This window comes from Fringilla coelebs (assembly GCF_963513975.1).
Source record: "Fringilla coelebs genome assembly, chromosome: 1".
NCBI lineage: Eukaryota > Metazoa > Chordata > Aves > Passeriformes > Fringillidae > Fringilla > Fringilla coelebs.
This window is the reverse complement of record NC_140028.1, coordinates 22,502,707-22,526,382: the sequence shown is the minus strand read 5'-3', so window position 1 is coordinate 22,526,382 and position 23,676 is coordinate 22,502,707. Positions and strand designations below refer to the sequence as shown.

General features: G+C 36.5%; 1 protein-coding gene across 1 annotated transcript in view; it reads left to right on the top strand.

Annotated features, from left to right (window-relative positions):
- Nucleotides 1-23,676, top strand: part of VPS13B (vacuolar protein sorting 13 homolog B) — a 430,474-nt gene that overhangs the window by 296,367 nt on the left and 110,431 nt on the right. The window contains 1 exon segment of the mRNA XM_084211579.1: nt 16,843-17,545. Within this exon segment, the coding sequence (XP_084067705.1) occupies nt 16,843-17,545 (703 nt within the window).

The following is a 23,676-nucleotide window of genomic DNA, read 5'->3' as shown; positions in this document are numbered from 1 at the left end:
GGGCTATGAGATGCTTTCTCGTGGATCTTCACCACCTTAATTGAAGAATCACAAATTTATTGCAGCTGGAATTAATATGTTCAGTTTATTGATAAAATTGTTAGCAACAATCTCATGACCTGGGATTTGCGGACTGCCTTTTTGCATGAATAGTTAGTAACTTTAGCTTCCTTATTTTAATGATTGTACATTTCAAAGAGTAAGCTGTTAAAGTGCTTCTAACTAGGTTACAAAATGTAAAGTTTCCGATACTGGAAATGAAGTACCAAAGTAAAGAGAAAGTAACAAAATTTGGATTATTTAGATTTGAAATACTTTGATTCTCAAGCAATTTGGCAAGAGTTAGCTTAAAATTAGGCTTGATTATTCTCACTGTGTTGGTTTCATGGATTTGGAAACAATGGAATATATCCAGAGAAGAGTTTTCACAGTTGAGAAGGATTGCAGAAAGCTGTAGTTTCTAAGCACATACCACAGCTGGATCCCCAAAGTAGCTCTAATTTGTGTCAGTTAGGAAATGTCTTATGCTTTCATTCCTGCGCAGTGAGGCCACTTCTCTGTGCTTCAAATTGAGACTCTGCCTTGTACATCCCAGATGGATTTGTAAAAGACAACAACTTCCATTACCTAAAAGCTCACAAAGTTTTGATAAGGAAGAATTGCATTTCATGTCAATCTGTGTAATGTCCTTACCATGTGAAAAGGAAAAATTAAGAAGTAGGAAACAAAGGAAAATTTGTTTTGCTGTAAAAATGTGACCTTTAGTTTCTCTCCTAGAATTACAGGGGAAAAAAACCAATGTTCAAACTGATTGTTGCAATGAAAATGGCTCTTTGAAGAGATCTTCATGCTTAGATCCTGCAAATACAGACATAAAGACGAAAAAAATGTTTATAATCTCTCTTTGACATAGATAATTAGGAAAATTTTTATCTTACAATGAAGAGTCTCTTCAATAAGCATTTGGACTAATTAGTTGGGCAAGATCAACAAACATGTTAAATAAGATGGATATTAAGCTGAAAAGGTAAAGAATTCTTAGTATAGTAAAACCAGACTTGAAATTACAGATTCAAAGTGTATTTCCTTTTTGCTAGGAAGAAACCCGGTTTTCCTGCTGATTTTTGATGTCCACAAGCACACAGACTATGTGGGGGAAAAAAATGGAAAGTTGTATCCGATAGCTGTTTAAGCACTTCATGGTTCAAGGCCAGTTTCTATGACATTTTCCTTAATGTTTTCTGTGACCACTAAAATTAAGGTGATGAGATGTTCTTGCATATCAGGATTTCACATAAAATATAGCTGGGGAGGAATTTACCCTATACAATAATCTACAAAGAAGTTCATAAATAACATTCTTCCAAATATGCCTTGCTTCAACACAGAAGGATATTTTGTATTGTTAATGAAAGGAAAAATACAAGTATTTCTCTAGAATGCTGTGAAGCTTCATATCAATAGTGTTTAAAGACTCCCATGCTGGAACAAATCTAATGGGAAAACATCTCACAGGGCTTGTTATTTTCTGGAAAAAAGAAATTATAACAGCAAAATAAAAAGTTAGAGTGAGACAGGAAAAAAGCAAACAGAAACCTTGAAGTGTTGCTTTTCCCCTATGTTCCCATCAATACTAGTTAAAGACTGAAGTTTACGGATTTTTTCTCTTTGCTTTTGCTATTTTTCCAGATGTTTTAAAATAGAGCATAATGGGATAGAATTATTTTTTCATGAGTTTTAAGTGCAGGTGGGGTTTCAGTCCACTTTTTTTTTTTTAGCCTACAGTTCTTGATTATCTGAACCAGACCTTCTTGTGTCTGCTCAATGAACTGCATTTATTCTCTCATACTACTCTTAGTAATATAGTCTAAAAGACAAAGACATTTTGTTCGATCTCTGCATTCCATACCCTGCCTAGCAATATTTTGAAGTTATCTTGTGAATTATTTTTATTATTACTATCTTCAATAACATTGTGCTTTCTTATCCAAGTAAAATAATAACAGAACAGTATGTAAAGTTAATTTAAACTTCACCATTTCTGATCATTTAATGTACTGACCAAAATAACCTGAAGTATTCATTACAGAGATAATAAAAATATTGCTATTAAAAAGGTCCAAAATTCAAACTTTTCTTTTGATTAGAACACATGCAAAAAAACATATTGGTTCATTTTTGAGGGGGAAAAAAATAAATTAGAAGACCATGAACTGTATAAGAATTGCTATATGTTTGCCATAAATAGCAAGTATAGTTGGTGGTTGGCATATATGCAGGACAAAATCACTGAAGGCGAGACAGTGGCTCAAAGTGCCCCTAAGGAGAAGCGTGAGAGAACACGTGCTTGGGCTTTCTCACAGTGTGACGCTGCGTGTGTCACACGGGCGATTTGCTAAGGCGGCTGACGAGGAGGGAGAGTTGCAGTGTTGGGTCACACGGTGTGAGACTGAGGGTTCTGCATTCTTTGATCTCAACTAATCTTCTCCTTTCAGTCATCTAATGCTGCTGTACAGAAGAGTTTGATGCTGTGGCACATTACCTTTAGACAGCTCCGGTTATGGTTTCTTCCCTGCATGGAGCATCACCTGCTAGGTAGTGTGGAAAACTTGATCCTTGACAGGAATTATAAACACATGGATTCTGTAATTTCCTTTATTTTAAAGTAAAATAGTATTTTTTTTCCTTAAAGAGAAAGATGAGAAATACAAAGGGAAAGGACAGAAGCCAGTAAGGAATTAATTGAAGGTATAGTGAGTGGGCAGTGAGAAATTTAGGTTTTCAATTTTGTTTTCTTTATGAGAAGAATGCTTACTTTTTTTCCCTGTAATTCTCTCACAGGAAACAAATTTTTCATGAATTGTAACCTATTTTTAGAACTAAAAAAATCTAATATAGTCACCCTCTATGTCAGTCTTCCTCAAACAGTATGTAATATTTTGTGCTCTCATCCAAATTAGAAAGCAGAATAGAAGTTTCAGTATTAATTAATTTTTTTAATCTGTTTTGTAAAAAAGCAGGAGAAGTATGGTGACAAACCAAAGCAGGTATTGCCCCTGAGGGAAAGCCATTATTCAGTAGTAGGCAGTATTCACTGTTCAGTCACTTTTGTGGCTTGTGATGGCCTGGCTGATCACCTAGGGATAGATACTCTGCTTAGTTTCATATTGATTTTCTTTAGGACAGAATTCCACTTCAGTACTATCCTTTTATTAAGCCAGGAAGCATAATTTTCTAAATGTACTGCTGGTGATTGTATTGCCTGCCATCCTAATTTTTCTATTTTTCCAGCCATCTACCCTCTGTTTTCAGATTCATCTGAGACTGTCTAATAGAATGATACATTCTGTTACTCATGCCTGAGACTTTGTCAGGAAACAAATATGGCTATTTTTTCACAAATTCATTTGTCTGTTCTGTCAGAAATTCATGAGATCTTCATACTGTTTGAAAAGTGACAAAAATGCCTGCATGAATAAATTTTCTTTTAATTAGTAGTGAGTTTAAACATAAAAGAGTATAGCCTTTTCTGTATATAACATCTAATGGATCAAAGTTTTCCAGGGGGTCCAAGTTGTGTTATTGACAGAATGAAGTGGTTCCTGTTTCCTGTGAAATTAATTTGCACGAGTCAGAGCTGCAACAGTATCCTTGTACCATTTACAAGCGGTTGTATGCATAGCAGAATTAGCTATGTTTTATAGTTTAGGAATTTTATAACTAAATTTTTATAACTGTATTTTTGAAACTAATAAAAAGAAAAAAAGGAAGCCAATCTATAATCAGAAGTTTTTTATTCATTATGCCTTAGTGAAGGAATGGTATCTGAATCAGTTTCATCTAAATCAGTTTCATCTAAATCTATGTTCCATCTATTCAGATGAAACTGATTCAGATCTAAATCTAACTGCTTCTCTCCAAAGTTGAATATGTCTATCCAAAATGTGACATTGCTGCATCAAATGTTTGATAGAAGTTTGTGCCCTCTTATTAATCTGTGTAGATAAATAATTTATGTAGCAATGAACAGACATAATACAGATCCAGCTTTTAATGTGTTTGAAACCATAAAATACCTGAATCAGTTTCATCTAAATCCATGTTCTGTAGCAGCAGCTTTTTGGGATGGTGAATGTTTAATTGTGAGGTGGCACATATTTTCTCTTTCTGCTAATGTTAATGGCCTGAAACCCTGACATGTCAAAGGAAGATGTACAAATTAATTTGTGTGGTTTTTTCCAAATATACAGTAACATGAAGACATGTAAAAAAAGTTAGCACATTTAAGACATACTCATGCATAGAGTTGATGGAGAAAATTTGCACCATGCATAACTTGATTTTCTTAGTCAAGATTGTTCTACAGATTAATCTAATCCACTTAGATAGTAAGTAGGCTTACTAGATTTAATTGCTTTATGGAGTGGTTAAAATTTGTAGAATGGTTAAATTTTTTGAAATGTATGTGACATTAAAGTCTTCTGATAATATCTATCATTGAGCTGTTCATATGTTTTAAACATAATCTTGTAGCTCAGTAGCATCAGAGAGCGTGCCAAAAGTGTAACTTTTTGAGAATGCCAATAAAAACCTTTAGCTGGAATAGCTGAATAATACTTGCATCATTTTCCTGGTAGCTTTACCAGTACTTGGGTTCCCACATAGCCACTTGTCAGATGTTTTCCTGAAAATAACAGATATTTTGGTTAGTTCAAGGACACTATAAAAATAAAGTCCTTGCCAGTATCTTGAGTCATTGCCATACCCTGTTTCCGTTCTTAGGAAGCTCTGTCTCATCATTTGATTTTGTTGCCAAAACCAATTGGGAGGTATCTTTTTGAAGGACTGTGCAGTACTTCTTGATATTTCATATGAGGAAACATTCTCATTCCAGTAGAAGCCTAGGTGTTGTTCTTATATTGGGAAAATTGATGTGGTTTTTCTAACAATCTTCAAAGCATAAATCTTACTTTTCAAATAAAGAAAGAGATACTTAGGAGTGAAGTAAATTCACACTAAAGTGGGGGGCCTTATGAGGCAGGGTCTGTTTTGCAGACATGAAGGGAAAACATGAGGATTATTCAAAAGGACATAAGCATCTATGTGGAGTCACAGAGTTTTCACACAACAACAAAAACTCCTCATGACTGATCTGAGTTCTGTGTTAGCCTGGAATTTTTAGAAATGCACAATTTAGTTTTACACTTCAGATCTAAGCAAGTGATGTGTTTTAACATTTTTAATTGCTGTTCAATTTCATTCATCCCCTTGCAGTACTGCACAAGTTGCATCCAGAGTCATACTATGGGGATTTTGAGATAGCTGAACTAAAACTAAGTATTTTGCATGGAAGAGTATCATTTGAACTTCACACTTCAGTTGAGGATTCCATAGGTAGACAATAATTTCTGAATGTTAATAATCTTTCCCGGGTCATCAACATTAATTTCTGGAATTGGGTGGGGTTCTGAGCTTCTCTGTTTGTTCTGTGTCTTGCTTGCAGGGAAGTTCACCTGTGTCAATAATAATAATTTTCAACTTTTCTTGAACATTTGAATGTTGCGCTGAATTGTGGTTGAGTGGGTCAGAGAAATAGTAGTGTTCCTTTGTAGACACACAGTGTTCAGAGTGGAAGGATAATTAAGAGCCTAGCTCTATTTAATTTCTTTCTGACATGTTTGATGTATTCTGCTAGCTTTCACAAAAGCCAATCTAGTGAAATTACAGTGAACTAATTTTTAGTGCAGTGTCATGCTGTGGTGGCAGGGCTACAAAGTACATGCATAGGGTCTGTGGCTTTGAGAAGTAATTTTAATCTGGTACTGTTGGTATTCCCATTTAGATAAAAGAGGTAGTTCTCACACTGACTTACACTGAGGAGTGTTTCTCAGGAGTATGGAGGAGATTAAAGAGCAGGACAATACTTCCATTTTTACAGCTAGCTTCCATCTGATTGAGTTACTGGTTGCTATATCAAATGGTGAAATCATAAATTATGATTGTGATTGAAGATTGGTATGAGTCATGCATATGATGCTAATAACATGTACTGAATCAAATTCAGATTTGCAGCTAATTCTAATTTCTCTGAACTTACCTCTGCAGCTGATTGACTGCTAGTACCCTTTTAGAGAGAAAACATTTTAAAGTTCTCAGTTGTTTACACATAGTAGGCAGCTCTGGTGGTTTTGCTGTGCTTAATGGGTTTGCTTAATAATCTTGCATATTAGCACTTTTTTTCCTCAGTACGTGCTCCTAGGCAATGTTTCCAGCTCTTCATTTCACTGAGACTGTACCTTCCCCCCAGATTACCTGTGACTCATTGTATGAATCAAGACTGGAAGCTTCATTCTTGACTCATCCTAAGTAATGGTTTCCACTAATTTTAACTTTCTCCATCAAAACAGTGGAGGAATAATGATTTAGTAAAGAATTCTCAGAAATTAGCAGCGACAATTATTTCAGATTGTTGGGGAGCTGTTGGAATTACAGAATCCCTAAAACTGAAAATCTGTTAGGCTTTACTGAGTTGGGGTCCTGTGTACAAGTTTCATAAAACTGATATTTGTCTGAAGACCAGTGATTTAAGACGTTCATTTAGAAAGTTGGGCATTTTTTTCTTCACAGAGCTACAGGGATAATTAGGTTTGTGTGTTTGCATTAGTTCTCCTGTTTTCTTGCAGTAGTTTGTATGTCCTTTTTCCTTTTCTGCTAGGACAGGCTATCTGGTCTCTACAGATCATCCTTTTTGGCTGATTCTTTGCCTTCCAAAACAGGAACAGAGGAGGAGCGATACAGGATCACAAATAAATTATCTGCCAAACTATTACTTTTTCAGTGGGAGATGGGCACAAAACTGTTCAACATTCTCTTGATAAAGTTCATTATAAAGGCAGTAGTGCCTTCTCCACACTAGGTAGGTGTTCATTACACGTTGAACACCTGGAAGTTTTACCCATTTCTATTAAATCCTTGTTGTACAATGTAATTTCCGAGTAGACCGGTCTTGGTTGAGTGGTTAATTTCCCAGGTATGTCTGTGAGCAAGCCCACCACAGGAAATTAATTTATGGTGAGTTAAATAATTATACCTAGAATAACACTAAGCAACAAAGAAAAAAAAACCAAAAAACCAACCAAACAAACAAACAAACAAAAAAAACCAAAAAACAAAAAAAAAAAAAGCAGCAGTTGTTAGTGAACCAAAAGGAACTTCATGGCCCAAAACTGGAAAAACATTTTTATGGAAAAGCAGTATATGTAAACAATATTCAGTAATATGTACTGTCTTTTTGCATCTTTATTTTAGTACATTGTAGTAATACCATATAGAAGCATGTAAAGGTCAGAAGTGTTTTTCTTTAAGTAAACTTTGTAAACTGTTTGTGTCTGGGCCTGCTGATGGAATTCAATGTTGTTACCATCCCACAATTTGAATGGCTCCAATGGCATCATAGAACTGCAGATAAAAGGTTTGAAAATGTCAGACTGCTGCAGGGTGTGTTTCACAAGCGTTCTCCCCTGATTTTGAGGTGTAACGTCCACTCTCAGCATGACTCGCGCGCTGGCTGCTTTGGAGCAGCCTCTCGGCACTGAGGCTGGTGGGGCTGGAGAGCTCCAGGCCTGAGAGAAGGCTGGAGATGCAGCTCCGTGTGTCACCCACCCTGAAGCCAGCTCGCAGAGCTCTTCTGGACCTTTCCTTCCTGCTCCAATGCCAACTGTTGTTTTATTTAATTGTTTTAAACAAATTCATTGGGCACGAATTAGGATGCAGTTTTGAAGCTTAAGTTAATCCAAGATGAGCTGCTATGCTCTGTCCTTTTCCTTCACTGCTTTGTATTGTACAATGAACCAGTGAAGGAAACAGAACAGGCCAAAAAAAGCAAAAGGTTCTTTTGGTTGGTTTGTTGTTGTTTTTTCTTCCTGGGATTATTTTTTTTGGATGCTTCAAGACCCTGAACTGGCTGTTTTACTGTCATATAAGGCACAAATGAGGAGACACAAATTCAGTCTGGCATGGACTTGTACACCAAGGCTGAGACAAACAACTTGGTAAAAATGGGGATATTTTGTTGTGGCCTTGTTACCAAAAAAACATATTCTGGAATTACTAATTTTGTAGGTTTTAGTTCACATGCCATTTCATGACCTTTACTTCTCCAAGTACTCTTTAAAATATTCTCAACAAATTGAGATATGGTTTAGTCAAAGATCAGTTTAGGTACAAGTTGATATAGGTGAGATGTAGTAACCTAGGGGGGAAAAAAGCAGTAAAGTACAGATAGATAATTTTTCAGGCATCTAGCAGCTTTAAAACCTGAGGCACTCAAGATCCCAGCACGTGTTTCAGTGAGCAGTAGTGTGCCAGCAGTTGAATATTTCTCACTGGAGACTCCTGTACTGTGGATTTTTCTGTTCATAGCATGTACTCTGACTCAGTCTGACTTATATTACTGGAAATAATGTAGAATGAAGTTTGTTTAGTTAGGCAGCATCTGTACGTGAAATCTTTTAATCTGCTGTGGATTTAATTATTTGAATTGCCTTTAAAATGCTTAAAATGGATAAAGTACCTAATAAATAGTAAGAAAAAGATTGTAACATTTGATTCTGGGAATAGTTCATTTAACTGTACAGTTTCTCATTTAAGAGACTAAAGATAAAGGCTGCAATATGAAAGTCAAGTACCAAGTTACTTTACCACATTACAATAATGACTTTTTATTGTTCATACATGCATTCATCCTCTCTTAGAAAATTATGCCTATTTTTTTTCTTTTGAGGCTTTGTTGAATTCCAGTCTGAGTTATTTCCAGATATTTGGCATTTTCCTCCTGCATCTTTTAATTTATTTTACAAAATGCTAAATATTAGAATGGGAGAATATTTAAGTTTACTCCAATGGGAGTAAATAACTTTGTTACATTTCTCATGTTCAGAAGTCATAACAGTGAATGATATTTCTAATATTTCCATATTTAATATAATTAAATTATTTAAACCGCATGGAAATGTGACCAAAAACTGAGACTGGTAAAATTAGACACCAAAATCTTGCTACTGCAATGTTAGAGAATGTCATGGAATTGTAGACTCAATAAGGTAGGAAAAGACCTCCAAGGACAAGGTCATTTAGTCCAACCTGTGACCAAGCACCACCATGGCAACTAAACCCTCGTGCTGAGTGCCACATCCAGCTGTTTCTTGAACACCTTGAGGGATGGTGACTCCACCAGTTCCCTAGGCAGCCCATTCCAATGCTTAAGCGCAGTTTCAGTGAAGAAATACTTCCTATGTCTTAACTGAACCTCCTCTGCCACAGCTTCAGACTGTTTTCTTACACTTTGAGTATTAGCTTGGGAGAAGGGGCCGACCCTGACCTTGGTGCAATCCCTTTAGGCATTTGTAGAAGAGTAAACAAACCCACCTCCTTCAGTCACTCCCTGTCAGACTTACTCTCTACACCCTGCACCAGCTCAGGTGGTGTGATGTGCTTAGGATGCACTCCAGCACATCAATGTCTTCTTGCACAAGCCCAGTCAGACTGCATCAACAGTCATCTCTAGGCAGGTCACCTGGGCATAGGAGGAGATCAGCTTGGTCAGGCAGGATCTGCCTTTCCTCAACCTCTGCTTGGCTGGGCCTGATCCCAGCCTGATCCCTTGTGCTTGTCCTGGGTGAGGTTTCAGCTGTTGCTTTTGAAAATATCCAAATGAAACATGCAAGAAGGCTCTCATGGAAAAATGCTGCTTCTTGGCTTTAAACAGAGAAAAACCCCAAAACAGTGCTCCCTCCCAACTCCCCCCAAAAAAACCCACACACAACAAAAACAAAAACCAAATCAAACAAAAAGAAACCAAAAATTAAAAAAAAAAAAATCACAGAAAAAAGTGTGCAAAACTGAGCAAACCCTCATCCTGTCTAAAATAAACGTGTGTTTTAAGCCAGTATTTTTTTGTATAACAGCAAAGATATGAACTTAAATTTTGAATTTAAATATGAAAAATAACACCAAAAAACTAATGCTTTTAGTAAAAATAGTAATGAAAAAAGCTTGTGAAGAAAAAACACTGCCAAATTTCAGCCTGGTCTTTTTAAATTGAAAGCCTTTATTTGGAAAGAAAAAAAAATTGAACACAAGTTTCTTACTGGCCTTCACAGGGTAGCAAAATAAACATATTGTTTGTATTAAGATGAAAAAAAAATAATTTTGTTGGCATTAGAAAGGATTTAGCACTTGGATATCCCTGTTACAATTGGAACATTTAACACAGCTTTGATTTATGAATATTTGCATCAGTGTTTAACAGAATGTAGTCTCTCAACTTGACTTTTGATGAGCTGGGAAAACATTGCACAAAGAAGCTGAGTTTGTATTGCTCTTTGCCATCACAGCTTGCCTGTAATTCCTGCAGTATTGTGAAAACTGCAGTTCCCATCTGAAGTAATTCTGTAGGTCCAGAAGCTCATATACACAATTACACTTCAAATTGGCATCATTTGTTTTGCAACAGATCCTGTTTGAAAAGAAAACTCCTTAGAGGAAAAAAACCCGTTTGACTTTTATGAAATAAACTACTTCAGGCATCTCTGCTATTTTTGTTGCCTCATTTTGGCTTGATTTAATAGTTCCCTTTTGGAGGACAGCTTTAGGTTCATTTTATAAAGGACTATTTCTGCAGTTGGATTGATACAATTAGAAGCAATCTGTCTAGATTTAATAAGAGGACTGAAGTTTTAATTGGGAAATTTATTAGACTGGAGGACAAAATTTAATAGTCAGATATGTTTGTATGTTTGTCTTTCATTATATTTCCATGTGAAATTAATATGTCAATGTGCAAAATAATTTTGATAATGGTCAGAATTCAATTCAGTCACATAACTCATATGCAAAACGCAAAAAAATTGTTTTAGTTGGAGTGTTCAGCAGAACAATGTGGCAAACTAAGGTCTATTAGATAACAATGATACATTAACTAAATTTCTAAACTGTTGGAAACTTCTCAAGGCAGTAGATGAAGTACTTTGTGCCAAGGAAGAAATTACCCAGTGTTACGTTTGTAATTCCAGTTTAAGCTAATGGAAGACAAAAATGGAGCATATTCCTTTTATGGAACTTACATTGTCCACTAGGCAAGATTTTTTTTTCCATGTAAATATTAATACTTTTTAGAAAAAGGAATAAAACTAGGTCACATGCAACAGTGATGGAGCAGATGTGATTGGCACTTTGATTTTGTGGTTTCACACTTGTGAGTCTTTCCATAACATATGTAATGTGAAGCATGAGCTCATGATTGGCTGAAGGGTTTTGATCAGAGTTAAGAAATGACTGGAAATTTTACTTCAATAGTGTCATTATATGACCTTAATTAATATGAGAAGCTGGAAAAAATATGCAGATGTAGATGTTTTTCCTCTAGAGCAGCTGCACTTCCAAAGATTATATTGCTTACAGTTATTCTATTAATTAAAGAATTATTCTGTGAAGTACCAGAAAAAGGAGCATTAAAATGTTTATAGTGAAATTTGTACATGCTTACATTGTTATTGTTGAAAATTCTTGAGAGATTAAGAAATATAATGTGGCAACTCTGCCAATTGTTGTAAACGCTTCTCTTTGATTTGGTAAATGGGTTGGTTATCGGTCTAAAGTATTAGGTTTTGTGTTTACCTTGATGATTTTATTTCTGCTCTTTATGGAGTAAAAACTTTGAAGACATCACTACCGTCTAAGTATTGTGATTAGAAACGGAAAATAAACAAGACATACCTGGTTAAAATTGCAGTGACCTTAGATGGGACTACTTGCCAATGTTGAAAAGCAAATCTATTTATTGATCCTTGATTTTATGATCTACTTATCTGTGTGTGTTCTACAGGACATGCCATTTCCATGCCCTTTCTCTTGGTAGATATATGTGCCATATGCCCTAGTGAACTCAAGAGGTTAAGCTAGTAAAGTTACCTATCTCAACACATGAAAAGGAAGAATTAGCCACAGTTCCCCAGCTACCAGTGTAGCTTTCAACACCTTTTCTATGGTGTGTAGTATTGATAGGATATATAACTGTGAAAGGACAAGAAAATGCACTGAAGTGATCTAAGAAGTAAACTATCATCTTGATGTGTTTTTTCTAGCTATTGAAAACCTTTCCATATTGCAACTTATTCTGACAGTGTAACTGTAGAATACCTCTGATTGAAGTACCATCTGGTTATGCTCAAGGCTTTAAAGCTATTATCTCAGCTTAAAATTTCAGCGTCCTATACTTTTTTCTTCACCAAACTATCCATTTTTAAACCACAAATATTTTTCCAGTCCTTTCAGATTTTATCTAAAAGTATATTTTAACAGTATTTAAATAGTTCTTAAGCAATAACAATTTATCTTGATAGATGGCATGCTGTGTTTTTTCATTTTATTTTAATTAGCTATTGTGGAACCAAATTCCCTTTTGTTTTATTCCTTTGAATACTGTTTAATTATAGTTATCATGCCAAATATCTTAAAGGTTATTTTACCAATACAGTTTCATTTAACATAAGCCATGTGGAATCAATAGTCCTGTTTCCTAAAGTGAATGCTTGGAAAATCTTACATTCATATGTTAAGAGTACACATCCTTTCCTCATTAGCTGGAAAGTACAGGGATTTTGGCACAGGTTCTGTGTGGAAGCATTGTGCAGCTTTTATATGGATTTTGTTTTTAGCCTTTGATGACACTGTTTAGAATAGGAAGTATCTAATAAGTAAAGCATTTTGTCTAATGTGCTGCCAGTGTGTTTAATATATGCCTGGAGGTCTGAAACATTATCTTCTCCACTATAGTAATATGCATTTAATTCTCTGAAAGCAGAAGGTCGAACTTTTAAAAGGGACTCAAAGTACATTTTCAACTAAAATAATTTGAAACACATGGGATAGGGGACCAGAGTAATGTACGGTTGGTTTTTATGGTTTAATCATGATCATGTTAATGCACACCAGTAGCTAATTAAAGAAAACTTTTATTGTTCATTTTAAATGGGTTATGTAAAGAGTAAGAGAATTGATATTATACAGCCCAATGATAAATGTTACCATTACATTTGCTAACAGCAAGATGATATTGCTGTTCTTGACATCTTTAAAGTATGGGCCCATTTATTCCATAACAGAGCAAAGAATCTTTTTAGAGTTGTTATACTGAGCCTTGTTCCCTCTCATCTTCTTATCCCATTAGAGGAATACCTAAATGGTTCCCGAGTTTATTACTAGGCATATCTTCAGGTTAACTTTGAAACATTGTTGGAAGGCTTGATGCTGAAATTGATGCAAGAAGTTCCAGTGGTACTTCTACACTTTTATTTTGTACCCGGTTGTGTTATGTACAGCTGTCTTGCAAATCATTATTCGTGTGTTTCAGCCTTTATAATGTATGTGGTAAGACCATACATAAGTCAAAATTTCATTGTGAAACCGGGTGGCATGGAAAACCGTAATAGGATATGGTGTCTTTCACCTTTTGGGCACTGGTTCATATCCCATACTGCTTAATACTGAGCAGAAATTGCCTTCTGAGTGCTGTTCAGTGACCTGCATGAATTGATTTGGGGTCTCAGTAAAGTTTCTGTAGTTGAATGTCCGCATAACAGGAAACTCAGCAGTTGGGACCAATTAGCACCCTTGCAGTAGTCTGCACAGAGAACCTATAGTCTGGCTGGTGATGGAGGCAAAGCTACTTTCTTACCTTCCTAAAGGTGCTTTGTATAGACCAGAACATTTAATAAATACTTAATGATAAAAAGAGGCAGAGGAAAATAACTAGGCTTCAACTCAAATCTATTTAGGTGTGAGAAGAGAGGATCCATTCAGAAACCAGAAGTACTGTGATTTCTTCCTCCACTTTGTCATATACATGGGATGCTTTTCTCCCTGGAAGGTTGTTACTTAGTGGATGATGCTGTATTTTCAGTTCCTCTAGCCAAGTCATGCATAATCTAAATGTCAGGTAGCTGCAGAAATTTCTTCTATATAGAGGAGAACAAGAGAATATCAGGTAGTAACCGTAAGAGTGTCATTCACTGAATCATGCTTTCTGAAAACATTTTTCATCAGACTTAACTATCTCTGTGTAGCAATTAAAAATTGCTGGGTTTAGCAGCATATGCCCTCAACTTAATTGCAGGCAGCATTTCCATGAAATTATATGGGAAGATTTTTTCACAGCTCCATCCTTTCTTTCTGCTTTCTCTCAATACATGAGCAATGAAACCATCTGTACCAATTTTGGAAGTGCCATCAGTGCAGGATATGGATGAAGCACTTTATAGTTTACCAGGCAAAGAGGCTGAGGTGTAAATAGCCTAACTTTGCTAGGATATCAAGAGGAATGAGGATTTCTTGGCTCACAATGTAGTGATTCATTAAAATGGTCTCTAGTTATTTTTACAGAGGCAGCTCTAAAAGTGATATCACATTTACAAGTCAGTGATATGAGTCTGCCATAGAAAACAGCCGCAAAGAATTTTATTGGTTATTTGAAAAATATGTACATGAGTGAATCTGAAAAGATTGTAACCAGAGCTGGCAAAAACCTTTTCAAAGAAAATCTCAGCTAGTTAATGGTTCTGTTTTAGGATTTCCTCTGTAATACTTTTTCTAGTATGTTCATTCCTTTAAAGAAAAGGAGAGGAGATTGCTCCCTTTGTTTCATAAAGCACAATATAAAGGAAGGTTTAAAAAGCCTGCTTTTCTTTACCTCCCTCATAACCCAATTTCTGCAGTACGTGTAGAATCTAATACATTACTGCATAAAGACCGCAGAAATTTGAGGAAATTGAGAAATTCACTGCCCTTCATTCCTATAGTTAAGTTGCTGATAAATTATTTATTTGTAATTCATTATTCTCTTTTGAAGAGGAAGTTAAGGTACGGTTTGCCTTAGTTCATATTTCACTTTTTGAAGATTCATTTGGGTGGACAAGATAAGAAGAAATTATTGAAATAGGTCCTGTAATGAAGAAATTAAATCGTTGAGTCAATGTGCAGCATCAGCCAAAAAAACCTAACGAAATACTGGACATCTGGATGGAGATGGAGAACAAGACAGAAGAAGCATTTCACTTTTGTGGAGAACTGTAGTGGTTCCACTTCTTGGGTGCTTTGTAGAGTACTAAAGAAGGCCATAGTGAAGTTATGAAAGTAGAGAAGGGAGGCTAAAAAGATTGAAGGTGCTCGAGCACCTTTGTGAGGAGAGACTAAAAAGGTTGGGATTTCAATGTCTGAAGAAGAAAAGGCTGAGGAGGGCTGTGATCTTACTTTACAAAGTCATAACAGCACTAATAAAGCTGAATGTGGACCTGAACAATTCATGTGCTACAAAAGGTTGGGGGAAAGCGATGTCACTCGGAGGAGATGGTTTAAAACAAATTTTTTTTTAAAAATTGAAACTTGTTGCCCCTGAAGGTTGTGGAGAACAGACATTGTCAGTGCGTTCAGGAAGGAAGTGGATGAATTCAAGGACAAGAAGCCCAGAAATGGTTACTAAAACGACCATGCAAACATGTACCCCTGGCATCCTACATGCAGCAGCTGTAGAGGAGCAGATTGTAGGAAGTGGACAGAGTTTCTGGTATTTCTTAACAGAGTTTCCTCCTGGTGCCATCAAGAACAGTGTATTGGGCTAGATGGGTTAGGAATCCAACCGAGTTGGGCATTTCTTATGTTAGCTCCTGTACAGAGCAGAGCAGCAACTACTGCAGCAGCACAGATGGAAGTGTTAGTTGTGCTGTGGAAGCTATACAGGGTGAATGTATGCCTCTAACCTTCATATGAATCTGAGTAATTCGTCATATATCAATTATTATTCAATTTTTGCAGTTTGTTTCTTTACCACATACTTTAGTATATGCTCCCCATCTTGTCCTCAAGCTTTTTATAGGATTTTTACTTGTTTCATGAGCAGTATTGAAAGTGATTTTTACTGACGTACTTCTTTGTCTTGGGATATCTCTGTCTCTTGAGCTGGGACAATAAGGTCTCTGGACCCAGCCTTGCAACTTTTTATTTCAGTCTTGCACTCTTTTTGTTTGTCAGTGGTTTATGTTTTCTTTTTGAAATATTTCTATATGCAGTGATTTCTCACATGAAACCCTATGAATGTCACAAACCCTATGTAGCCTTGGTAAGCTAAGAACTCATTCCCCTCACCAAGATAGTCTTTAGATAGTTTTGATGTTTCCTTAAACTTTGGTGTTTTATATAAGGCAGCTGCCTTCCATGACACTTTAACAAAAATATTTTTCTACAATATATTTTTCAATACATTTCAGATTATAATTTCCATTTAGTCTTTTTATGATTGTGTCGTGGATTGTTATTATGTTCTATTTCATCTAATTGCAGTACAAAATTTTAGTGACAAAGGTGACTTTTTGAGCATCAGTGCTCAAAATCTGAAAACAATTCTAACTAGGCTTTTATTTACAATATATTATTTCATAGATATATGGGTTTATATCAATCTATAAATTTCTTGTAAATTCTTTAGAGCTTTATAAATGAAGAGTTTAATTTTTTAAGTGTTTTCCAAGCCTAGAAATCCTTACTGCTTGTTTTTCGTTTTTTTCTCTTTTACTTTTTTTTGGCTCTTCAGCTATTGTGAGTCATCATTTCATTGGAACAGACACCTGCTGTGTTTTCATGAGTGATTACTGTGTTAAAGTTAACTTGGCAGATTTTTTTTTATAATTCTCTCTTTTTACATCATGTTTATGTAGTGATTTTTTGCTGTTACTGAAGTGGAAATAGCTGTAATATGGATATCAAAAGTTAATATAACATTTTCCTTTGCAGGTTTCCAAGCAGGAGCAGAAGAAGATGGATGTGGCTGATGGAGGAACAGTTGAGACTTCTTCCCGTTATAGCGGGGCTCAGGACAGTGGAATTGGCAGCGACAGTGTTAAGATCAGGATCATTCAGATCGAGCAGCACAGTGGCACCAGCCAGCACCGCATTGCCCGTCCTTCCCGCCAGTCCTCCATCGTCAAGAATCTCAACTTCATTCCCTTTGACGTTTTTGTTACAGCAAGTCGAATTTCACTGATGACGTACTCGTGCACTGCCTCGCCTAAATCCAAATCAGTGCAAGATCAGAAAGACGGTGAGAAGATCAGTAAAAGCTCCTTGAACCTTCCAGAAACAGTCTCAGGCAGCAGCCATGACACCAAGAAGCCCAGTCAGCCATGCATCTCTTCTGTCACAGCAGATGATCTTTTGAACAGTAACCCTCCCCTGTCTGCTGGCAGAAAACCAGGTCTTCTGTCGCTGGAGAGTCTGCACGCTTCCACAAGGTCCTCTGCTCGACAAGCCCTGGGCATAACTATTGTACGGCAGCCTGGGCGCCGGGGGGCGGGGGACATCGAGCTCCAGCCCTTTCTCTACCTGGTTGTGTCACAGCCCTCTGTGCTCCTCAGCTGCCACCACAGAAAGCAGAAGGTGGAAATATCAGTGTTCGACGCTGGTCTTAAAGGAGTCACCTCAGACTACAAGTGTACAGGTAAGGGCATTTAACATCCGGTCCTGGTTGTAACCATGAAAATGATTGCATGTCTCAGAAGTTGCAGAGGGTGGTGGAAAACAGCTGAGAGAACTTCAGGACATCTTTAAATATCAGTCACTAAATATACATATTTTTAGGATTATACCTACAGCTGAATCAAGTTAAGTGTGTAAAATGTTTGAAATTAATTAAGATCTAACCTTTTAGCAACCAGTTCTTCCTGTTTCTTAGTACTGCTTTCTCATTACCAGATAGTGGCAGGGATTGTTGCATTGCTGTAATTTCTGAAAGTTTTCTGAGGAAGTAAAGGTTGCAGGCCAAGGTAATTTCATAAAGAGCATTTTTATGACTGAATGTCACAATATTTTCCTATATAAGCCTACCAATCAAATGTAAAGGTAAAGGTAGAATCACCTGGTGTTTTGGACATAAGCTGTAAAAAAAATTAAGTGATCTTTCAAACAGCATCAAGTGATGTCATGTATTTTAAGTTTTCATTCAATTGAGCAATAGGGTTTTGCAGCAAATTCCATCTCTTAAAAAATGCTTTTTTTTAAAATTCTATATGCAGGGTTTATAATGAGAGATGTCAAAACAGCTCTTCAGTAGAAAATATTCTGAAATACTCTTTTTCTGCCTTATCTGTACTGTGGAAGAGAGAAATGAAATTATTGCAATTCATTTGTCTAGCAGTCAGTACAGGGTATACTGATTTCATGAGATATATCATTATGGAGTGTTACCCCAAAAAATGTAAATGAGTATGCAGATAAACATACAGCCAGGATGATATGGGGTTTCAAATTGTTTTCTGAATGAGACCTGTAGGTATTGCTAGTTTTTCCTTGATATTACTCCCAGCACAATAGTTGTGAAAAGCAGTGTACTTTCCTATGTAGCTTTACCAAATCTTTGCTGAATAAGATTGTATTTTTTTAAAATTACCATTAAAATAATGTGCTTATGCAAAAGACTAAAAATGCAATCAGTTCTCAGAAATCTGAATTGTTGTGGAACTTTTAAGAGGGATTAAACAGTGAGAAAGGTTAGGCAGTGGAAGAAAAGATACTTAAAACAGGGAGATTTGTTCTCTGCTACATTTTATTAATCCTTCTGGTTTTGTCTTTCTCTGCTGTTCCTGTTCTATCCTGCCTTGAATGAAACACATTTGTGTCAGGAATTTGATTTACTCCAGATTCTCCTGTGTATTTCTTATGTACTATGTATAATGTCATTGCAGCAATTAATGTGAAGCAAATTCACAAAGCAAAGCTTGAAGGAAGCTTGGAGTAGGTTTAAGATCACATCTTCATTAAGTTAGTGCTTTGGAAAGATGCGATAGGACTTCTTCATTTCTCGTGTCTGAGGCATTCAAGCGTGTCCTTGGCACAAGCTGCCACCACCAATGAACTGGGCAAGGTTCTGTCCATTCTGCTTCTACAATTAACTCCTGAAGTCTTTCACCATTTTCATGTCTGTGGCAGCAGTTCTACAAAACACAAGCTGTAATAAAATCTTCTTATAAATTGAAAGTGCATCAGAGAGCACAGAAGCATGGCAAGAAGTCTAAATAAAGATAGTAGGAACATAGAGCCTGAGAGCTCCTCAGTCACCACAGGTTGCTCATTGGGAGACTAAAGATTAGCCATACATGGGTCTTACCCTTTTCTTTGGCTTGAAGTTTCCATGTCAGGCAAATGTAAAGAAGTGTGGGATAGGGCTCAGACATTATGTGAAGGCAGAAGTCCTGGTTTCATGCTGCTGCCTTTGTGGGCAGTAAATAAGTACCTTCCTTGTGTATCACACAGAATCCTGTGCTTGCTGCCCTCTTCTCAAAAGAGTTTGAGAGGTGCTTGCTAAAGTGCTAGTACCTAAAAATACAATTCTAAATGTATTAATAAGTTAATAAAATTAAGGCACACTTCCAGTTACACACTAATTCACTCAGGAAGGGAGGCAGTATAAAGTTTTTATTGACTCTTGTTTAGGAAGACCTGCTGTGCTGGTAATCACATCATTTAGGATTAATGTTGTCATACCGCTATAGTAACACCTTGGTTTTGGAAATTCCTATTTTTCATTTCTAACATGTATTAGAAGGAAAATAGCCATGAACTGTATGTTTTTTATATATATGTGTGTGTGTGTGTCTATGTGTGTACCTATTACACACACTCTATATATTGCATATCATATAATACAGAATAAGGAGCTCTTTGTGGCATTTTTTGTGTTGCTATGGTTGATTTCATTGATCACACCAACTCTTCTTGGCGTTGTGATTATTTGTTGACAATTTTGTCTGAAAAAAGATGTATCATCCATATGAAGAACAATATAAAGATTGAAAGAACCAAGTTAATTTCTCTCCTTCTGTACAGTACACATGCACTTTATTCCTATATTTCTCTGTGTATCAAGGACTGAAGAATGGGGAAAAGGCATAAATGATGTTTGAATTACAGTGAATGTTGCCAAACTGTATTTCCAGTTAGCCTCTCTAGAAGACTGCTCTTATGTGTACATATATGCATGCAACTATTATCTAACCTAGAATGGGGAAGAGAACATAAGATAAATTTAAAAGATATATTTTAACTGGATTATAAGAACTGAGGGAGCATTTTCCACCTTGAAAGCAAAACAAAAAAATTACCAGCCAAACCATAAACCTAGTGAAAATATGGTGTGCGTCCCATCCTGTGATGGAGATAGCACAGCGCAGCAGCAGCTCAAAACTTCAGGCCTAAAACATTGCAAATTTTGATCACAGCCTAAAAATTGAGACTTGTCTGAGCAAAAGTAAAATTACATAGTTATGAAGTTTTTTGGTAAACCTATGGGGGTGTTTCCTATGGTTGAACTTACATAGTTGAGCTATATATGGAATATTTACATTATATTCAAAACATGCAAATAAAATCTCCACCATTTAAAATTTTTCTATGTATTCTATGCATTCTACAGCATGTACACTACATAAGTGTATTTTAGGAATGTTTTTAAAATTGTTTCTATCAATTTTGGTGTGAAATTCTGAAGATTTCAATACTGTTTGTTAACAGCCATAGATTTAGGTCTTGTGAAATACTGTGCCATTTCTTATAGCTTTTATAAAAGAAAAAAATTCACAGTTCTGAAATAAGCCTCAAAGTTTTGCAAAGCAGAAGCAAATGCAGAATTCTGTTGAGAAATTAGGAAGGTCTTATTTTTTGGTTGACATAAGTTCTTTATCCAAAAAAAAATTTGGATAAAGAAAATCTGGTGATAGTCTGGATCTAGTTGTGCTTTTCATCTCTCACCTCCCAATAGTGCACTTCTAAGAAATATGTTGTTTAGCTGTAAGTCAACAAAGATTTTCTAGACTTTAGAAATGCTTCTAATAGGTAATTTGATGACAGTCTATTTTACAAACCTTTGTATAAAAGAGAATAATAGTTAGTCCCAGGCTGGTGACAGAATTAAGGGTTACTGCTTCATGATCATTTACTGCTTTGAACATTATGCAGAAATGAAGATTTTATACTGTTATGAAGCCATATGTATTTTATTTGGGACAAGGGCTTTGTTATTAGTTTTGAATAGAGCATAAAATTCACAATCTTGCACATTAAACTATCACTCCTTTTGTGAGACAGAGCATTGTACAGTGGCTGAAACACCAAATTTCATCCAAAGAACTTGGCTCCTCCAACACTAACTGTTATTTATTTCTAGCTTAATTTCTGAAGCGCAAAAGAAAGAAGAACTTAAGAATTAAATAGGGGGAAATAGGCCATTCAAAAGTTCAACCTTCTTAGTTTATTAATTATCAGTCAGTCGCAGCACATTTCCATCAGAGCAGTCTCTGTATGTGGGAGCATTTGCCTGCCTGGGAGCTGAAGACCCAACGGTTGTGCTTCCTCAGTCTTCTCTACAACCACTTCCACTGGAAAGTCAATTTGTAGGAGGAGACTCATTAGGTTGTTGAAATGTTAACTCAGTTTTCTTGTGGTTGTGCTAAACTGCTTCATTTGTGTATTGTAATTGTGCAGCTTGATTGCAGTTATGCTACTGCAAGGTACAGGAACTTAAAATCAAAGTAAATAAATTAATGGAATAAATTTTAACTCCTTAATAAATGGTACTAAAAAGACTAGCTGCTCCTTGAGTTTACTTGTTAGATTCTGTAAAAAAAGACTGAAAGATACTGTAAAATTACTCTTTTTTATTAAATGCTCATCCTATATTTAACAAAAAGGCATCTGCTAACTGTTAGTTTTTTGCTAGCAGAGTTTTGGCCATTTTTACTTAAATAAAGTGGGTGCAATTGTTTTTAATGTAATCTCATAAACTGCTTTTATAAATATTTTTTTAAAATCTTTATTTGCTTTGTTTCAGGTAATGTAATCCAGATACAAAATTGCCTCATTTCCTGACCACTGTGCTCTGGGCATTCTTGAAAAATCTTTTTTCTATTTGTTTGTTTGTTTACTTTCAAAGAGGAGGTTGTGGTGCTTGGTTGTTTCAAGGGAAATTTCTCAGTAAATATCTGTTATGCGTGGAATTTCTTCAACTTCCGCCAACCACTCATTTGCAAAAAACAGTCATTGTGGGGCCATCCAGAATTATTCTTGATTTTTATTTTATTTTATTTTATTTGACACCCACGCCTTTGATGGCAGGGGGTCCATGAAGAGCAGATGCAGTAGCTAAGACCACATGTAACCTCTGATCCGATGGAAAGCCTTTTCCAGGCTTTTGCATGAAAAGCAGCAGAGGCTGGCTCTGGCGGGCAGCCTGATTCACTGCCTCTGTCAGCCTGTGCTTCCTACATGGCACAGAGAGCATTTCAGGCTGTTTCCTAGCGTGTCACTGAGGGAGCTCTGCTGGAGCGTCACCTGTTCCCCTCTGGGTATATTTATTGTACATCTGCAGTCATGGCTGAGGGGGAGCAGTGCAGCCCCCACCCATAAAGCCAAGTTGGCCTGGGAATGTGCATTCCTCAGGTTACTGTAAGTGCTCATTTCTGACACAGCACTTGTGAGTACGCTAGCAGAAATGTTTTTCCACTTGTGTTCTTTAAATTCCAGTAGAAACCGTTTTGAAAACAAGACCAAACGTTCCACTTCAGAGTTTCAAATGCAGAGATGATTGCAGCATCATACTGGCTTTTAAAATTGACTGCAGACCAAACTATGATTCATCCATTGAAATAAAAGCACATTGCAGCGCTCGGTTGGGCTGGGGAGCGTTCCAGCCGAGCGGGCCACGCCGCCGTCCCGCACACGCGCTCGGTGGCCCTGTCCCCTGCCCGGGGCTCACGGGGCTCTGCTCCCCGAGCTCCCCCCATTAAAGCCTCCCAGATGGCCCCTATGCTCCCTTAGCTGTCAGCTGTGAAGAGGAACAAAGACACATTTTGGAGAATGAAAATCTCCAAGATGCAGAATTTCTCCTGCCTTCCTGGTTTCCTTTCCCCTGACTCCCTGTTCTCTTCGGAAGTTTGGGGTTTGCTGCCTGCTGTTGACAGAAGACCAAGGGGATAGCAGTGCAATCAAAAGCTTGCAAATTCAAATCAAGTTTAGGAAGATGTTGCATAAAGTGAAGTTTGGAGCTGAGGTCCAGATCTCAGCAAGGCTAAAAGTGGCTTTGGATGTTTGGGTGAATTTAAAAATAGCCAGAGATTTTTTTCTTTTAATTTTTATTTTAGAGGGGAGGAGAAAGGTAAAGGTGGATCTGTAGAAGGTTTTACCTTCTCAGTCTTACAGATTTTAAATTACAGTTTTGTAATTTAAACTTTTGTTGATCTGTGATAGTTGTCTCACCATTTTTCTTTTGCTGCTGCAGACAAATTTTTCACATGGTGTAGAGGATAAAATTTCTGGCCATCTTCACTGCTCCTTGCTTCTCAGTTCTTTCTTTTCTCTATCTTGGCTTGCTGTGGAGTAATTCTAGCCTCTCCTTGTACTTATATATGCATCCCCTGGGTTTTCTCCAGCATTTTCTTTGTACAAATAACTGCAAATTTAAGTGTTGATTTTTGGGAGAATCATAGAAAATGGAAATGGAAATGACCTATTATAATACATTATTCAAAACCAGTTCCCTGCTGATGCATAATTGTTCCCAATTGTATATTTTATAGTGTT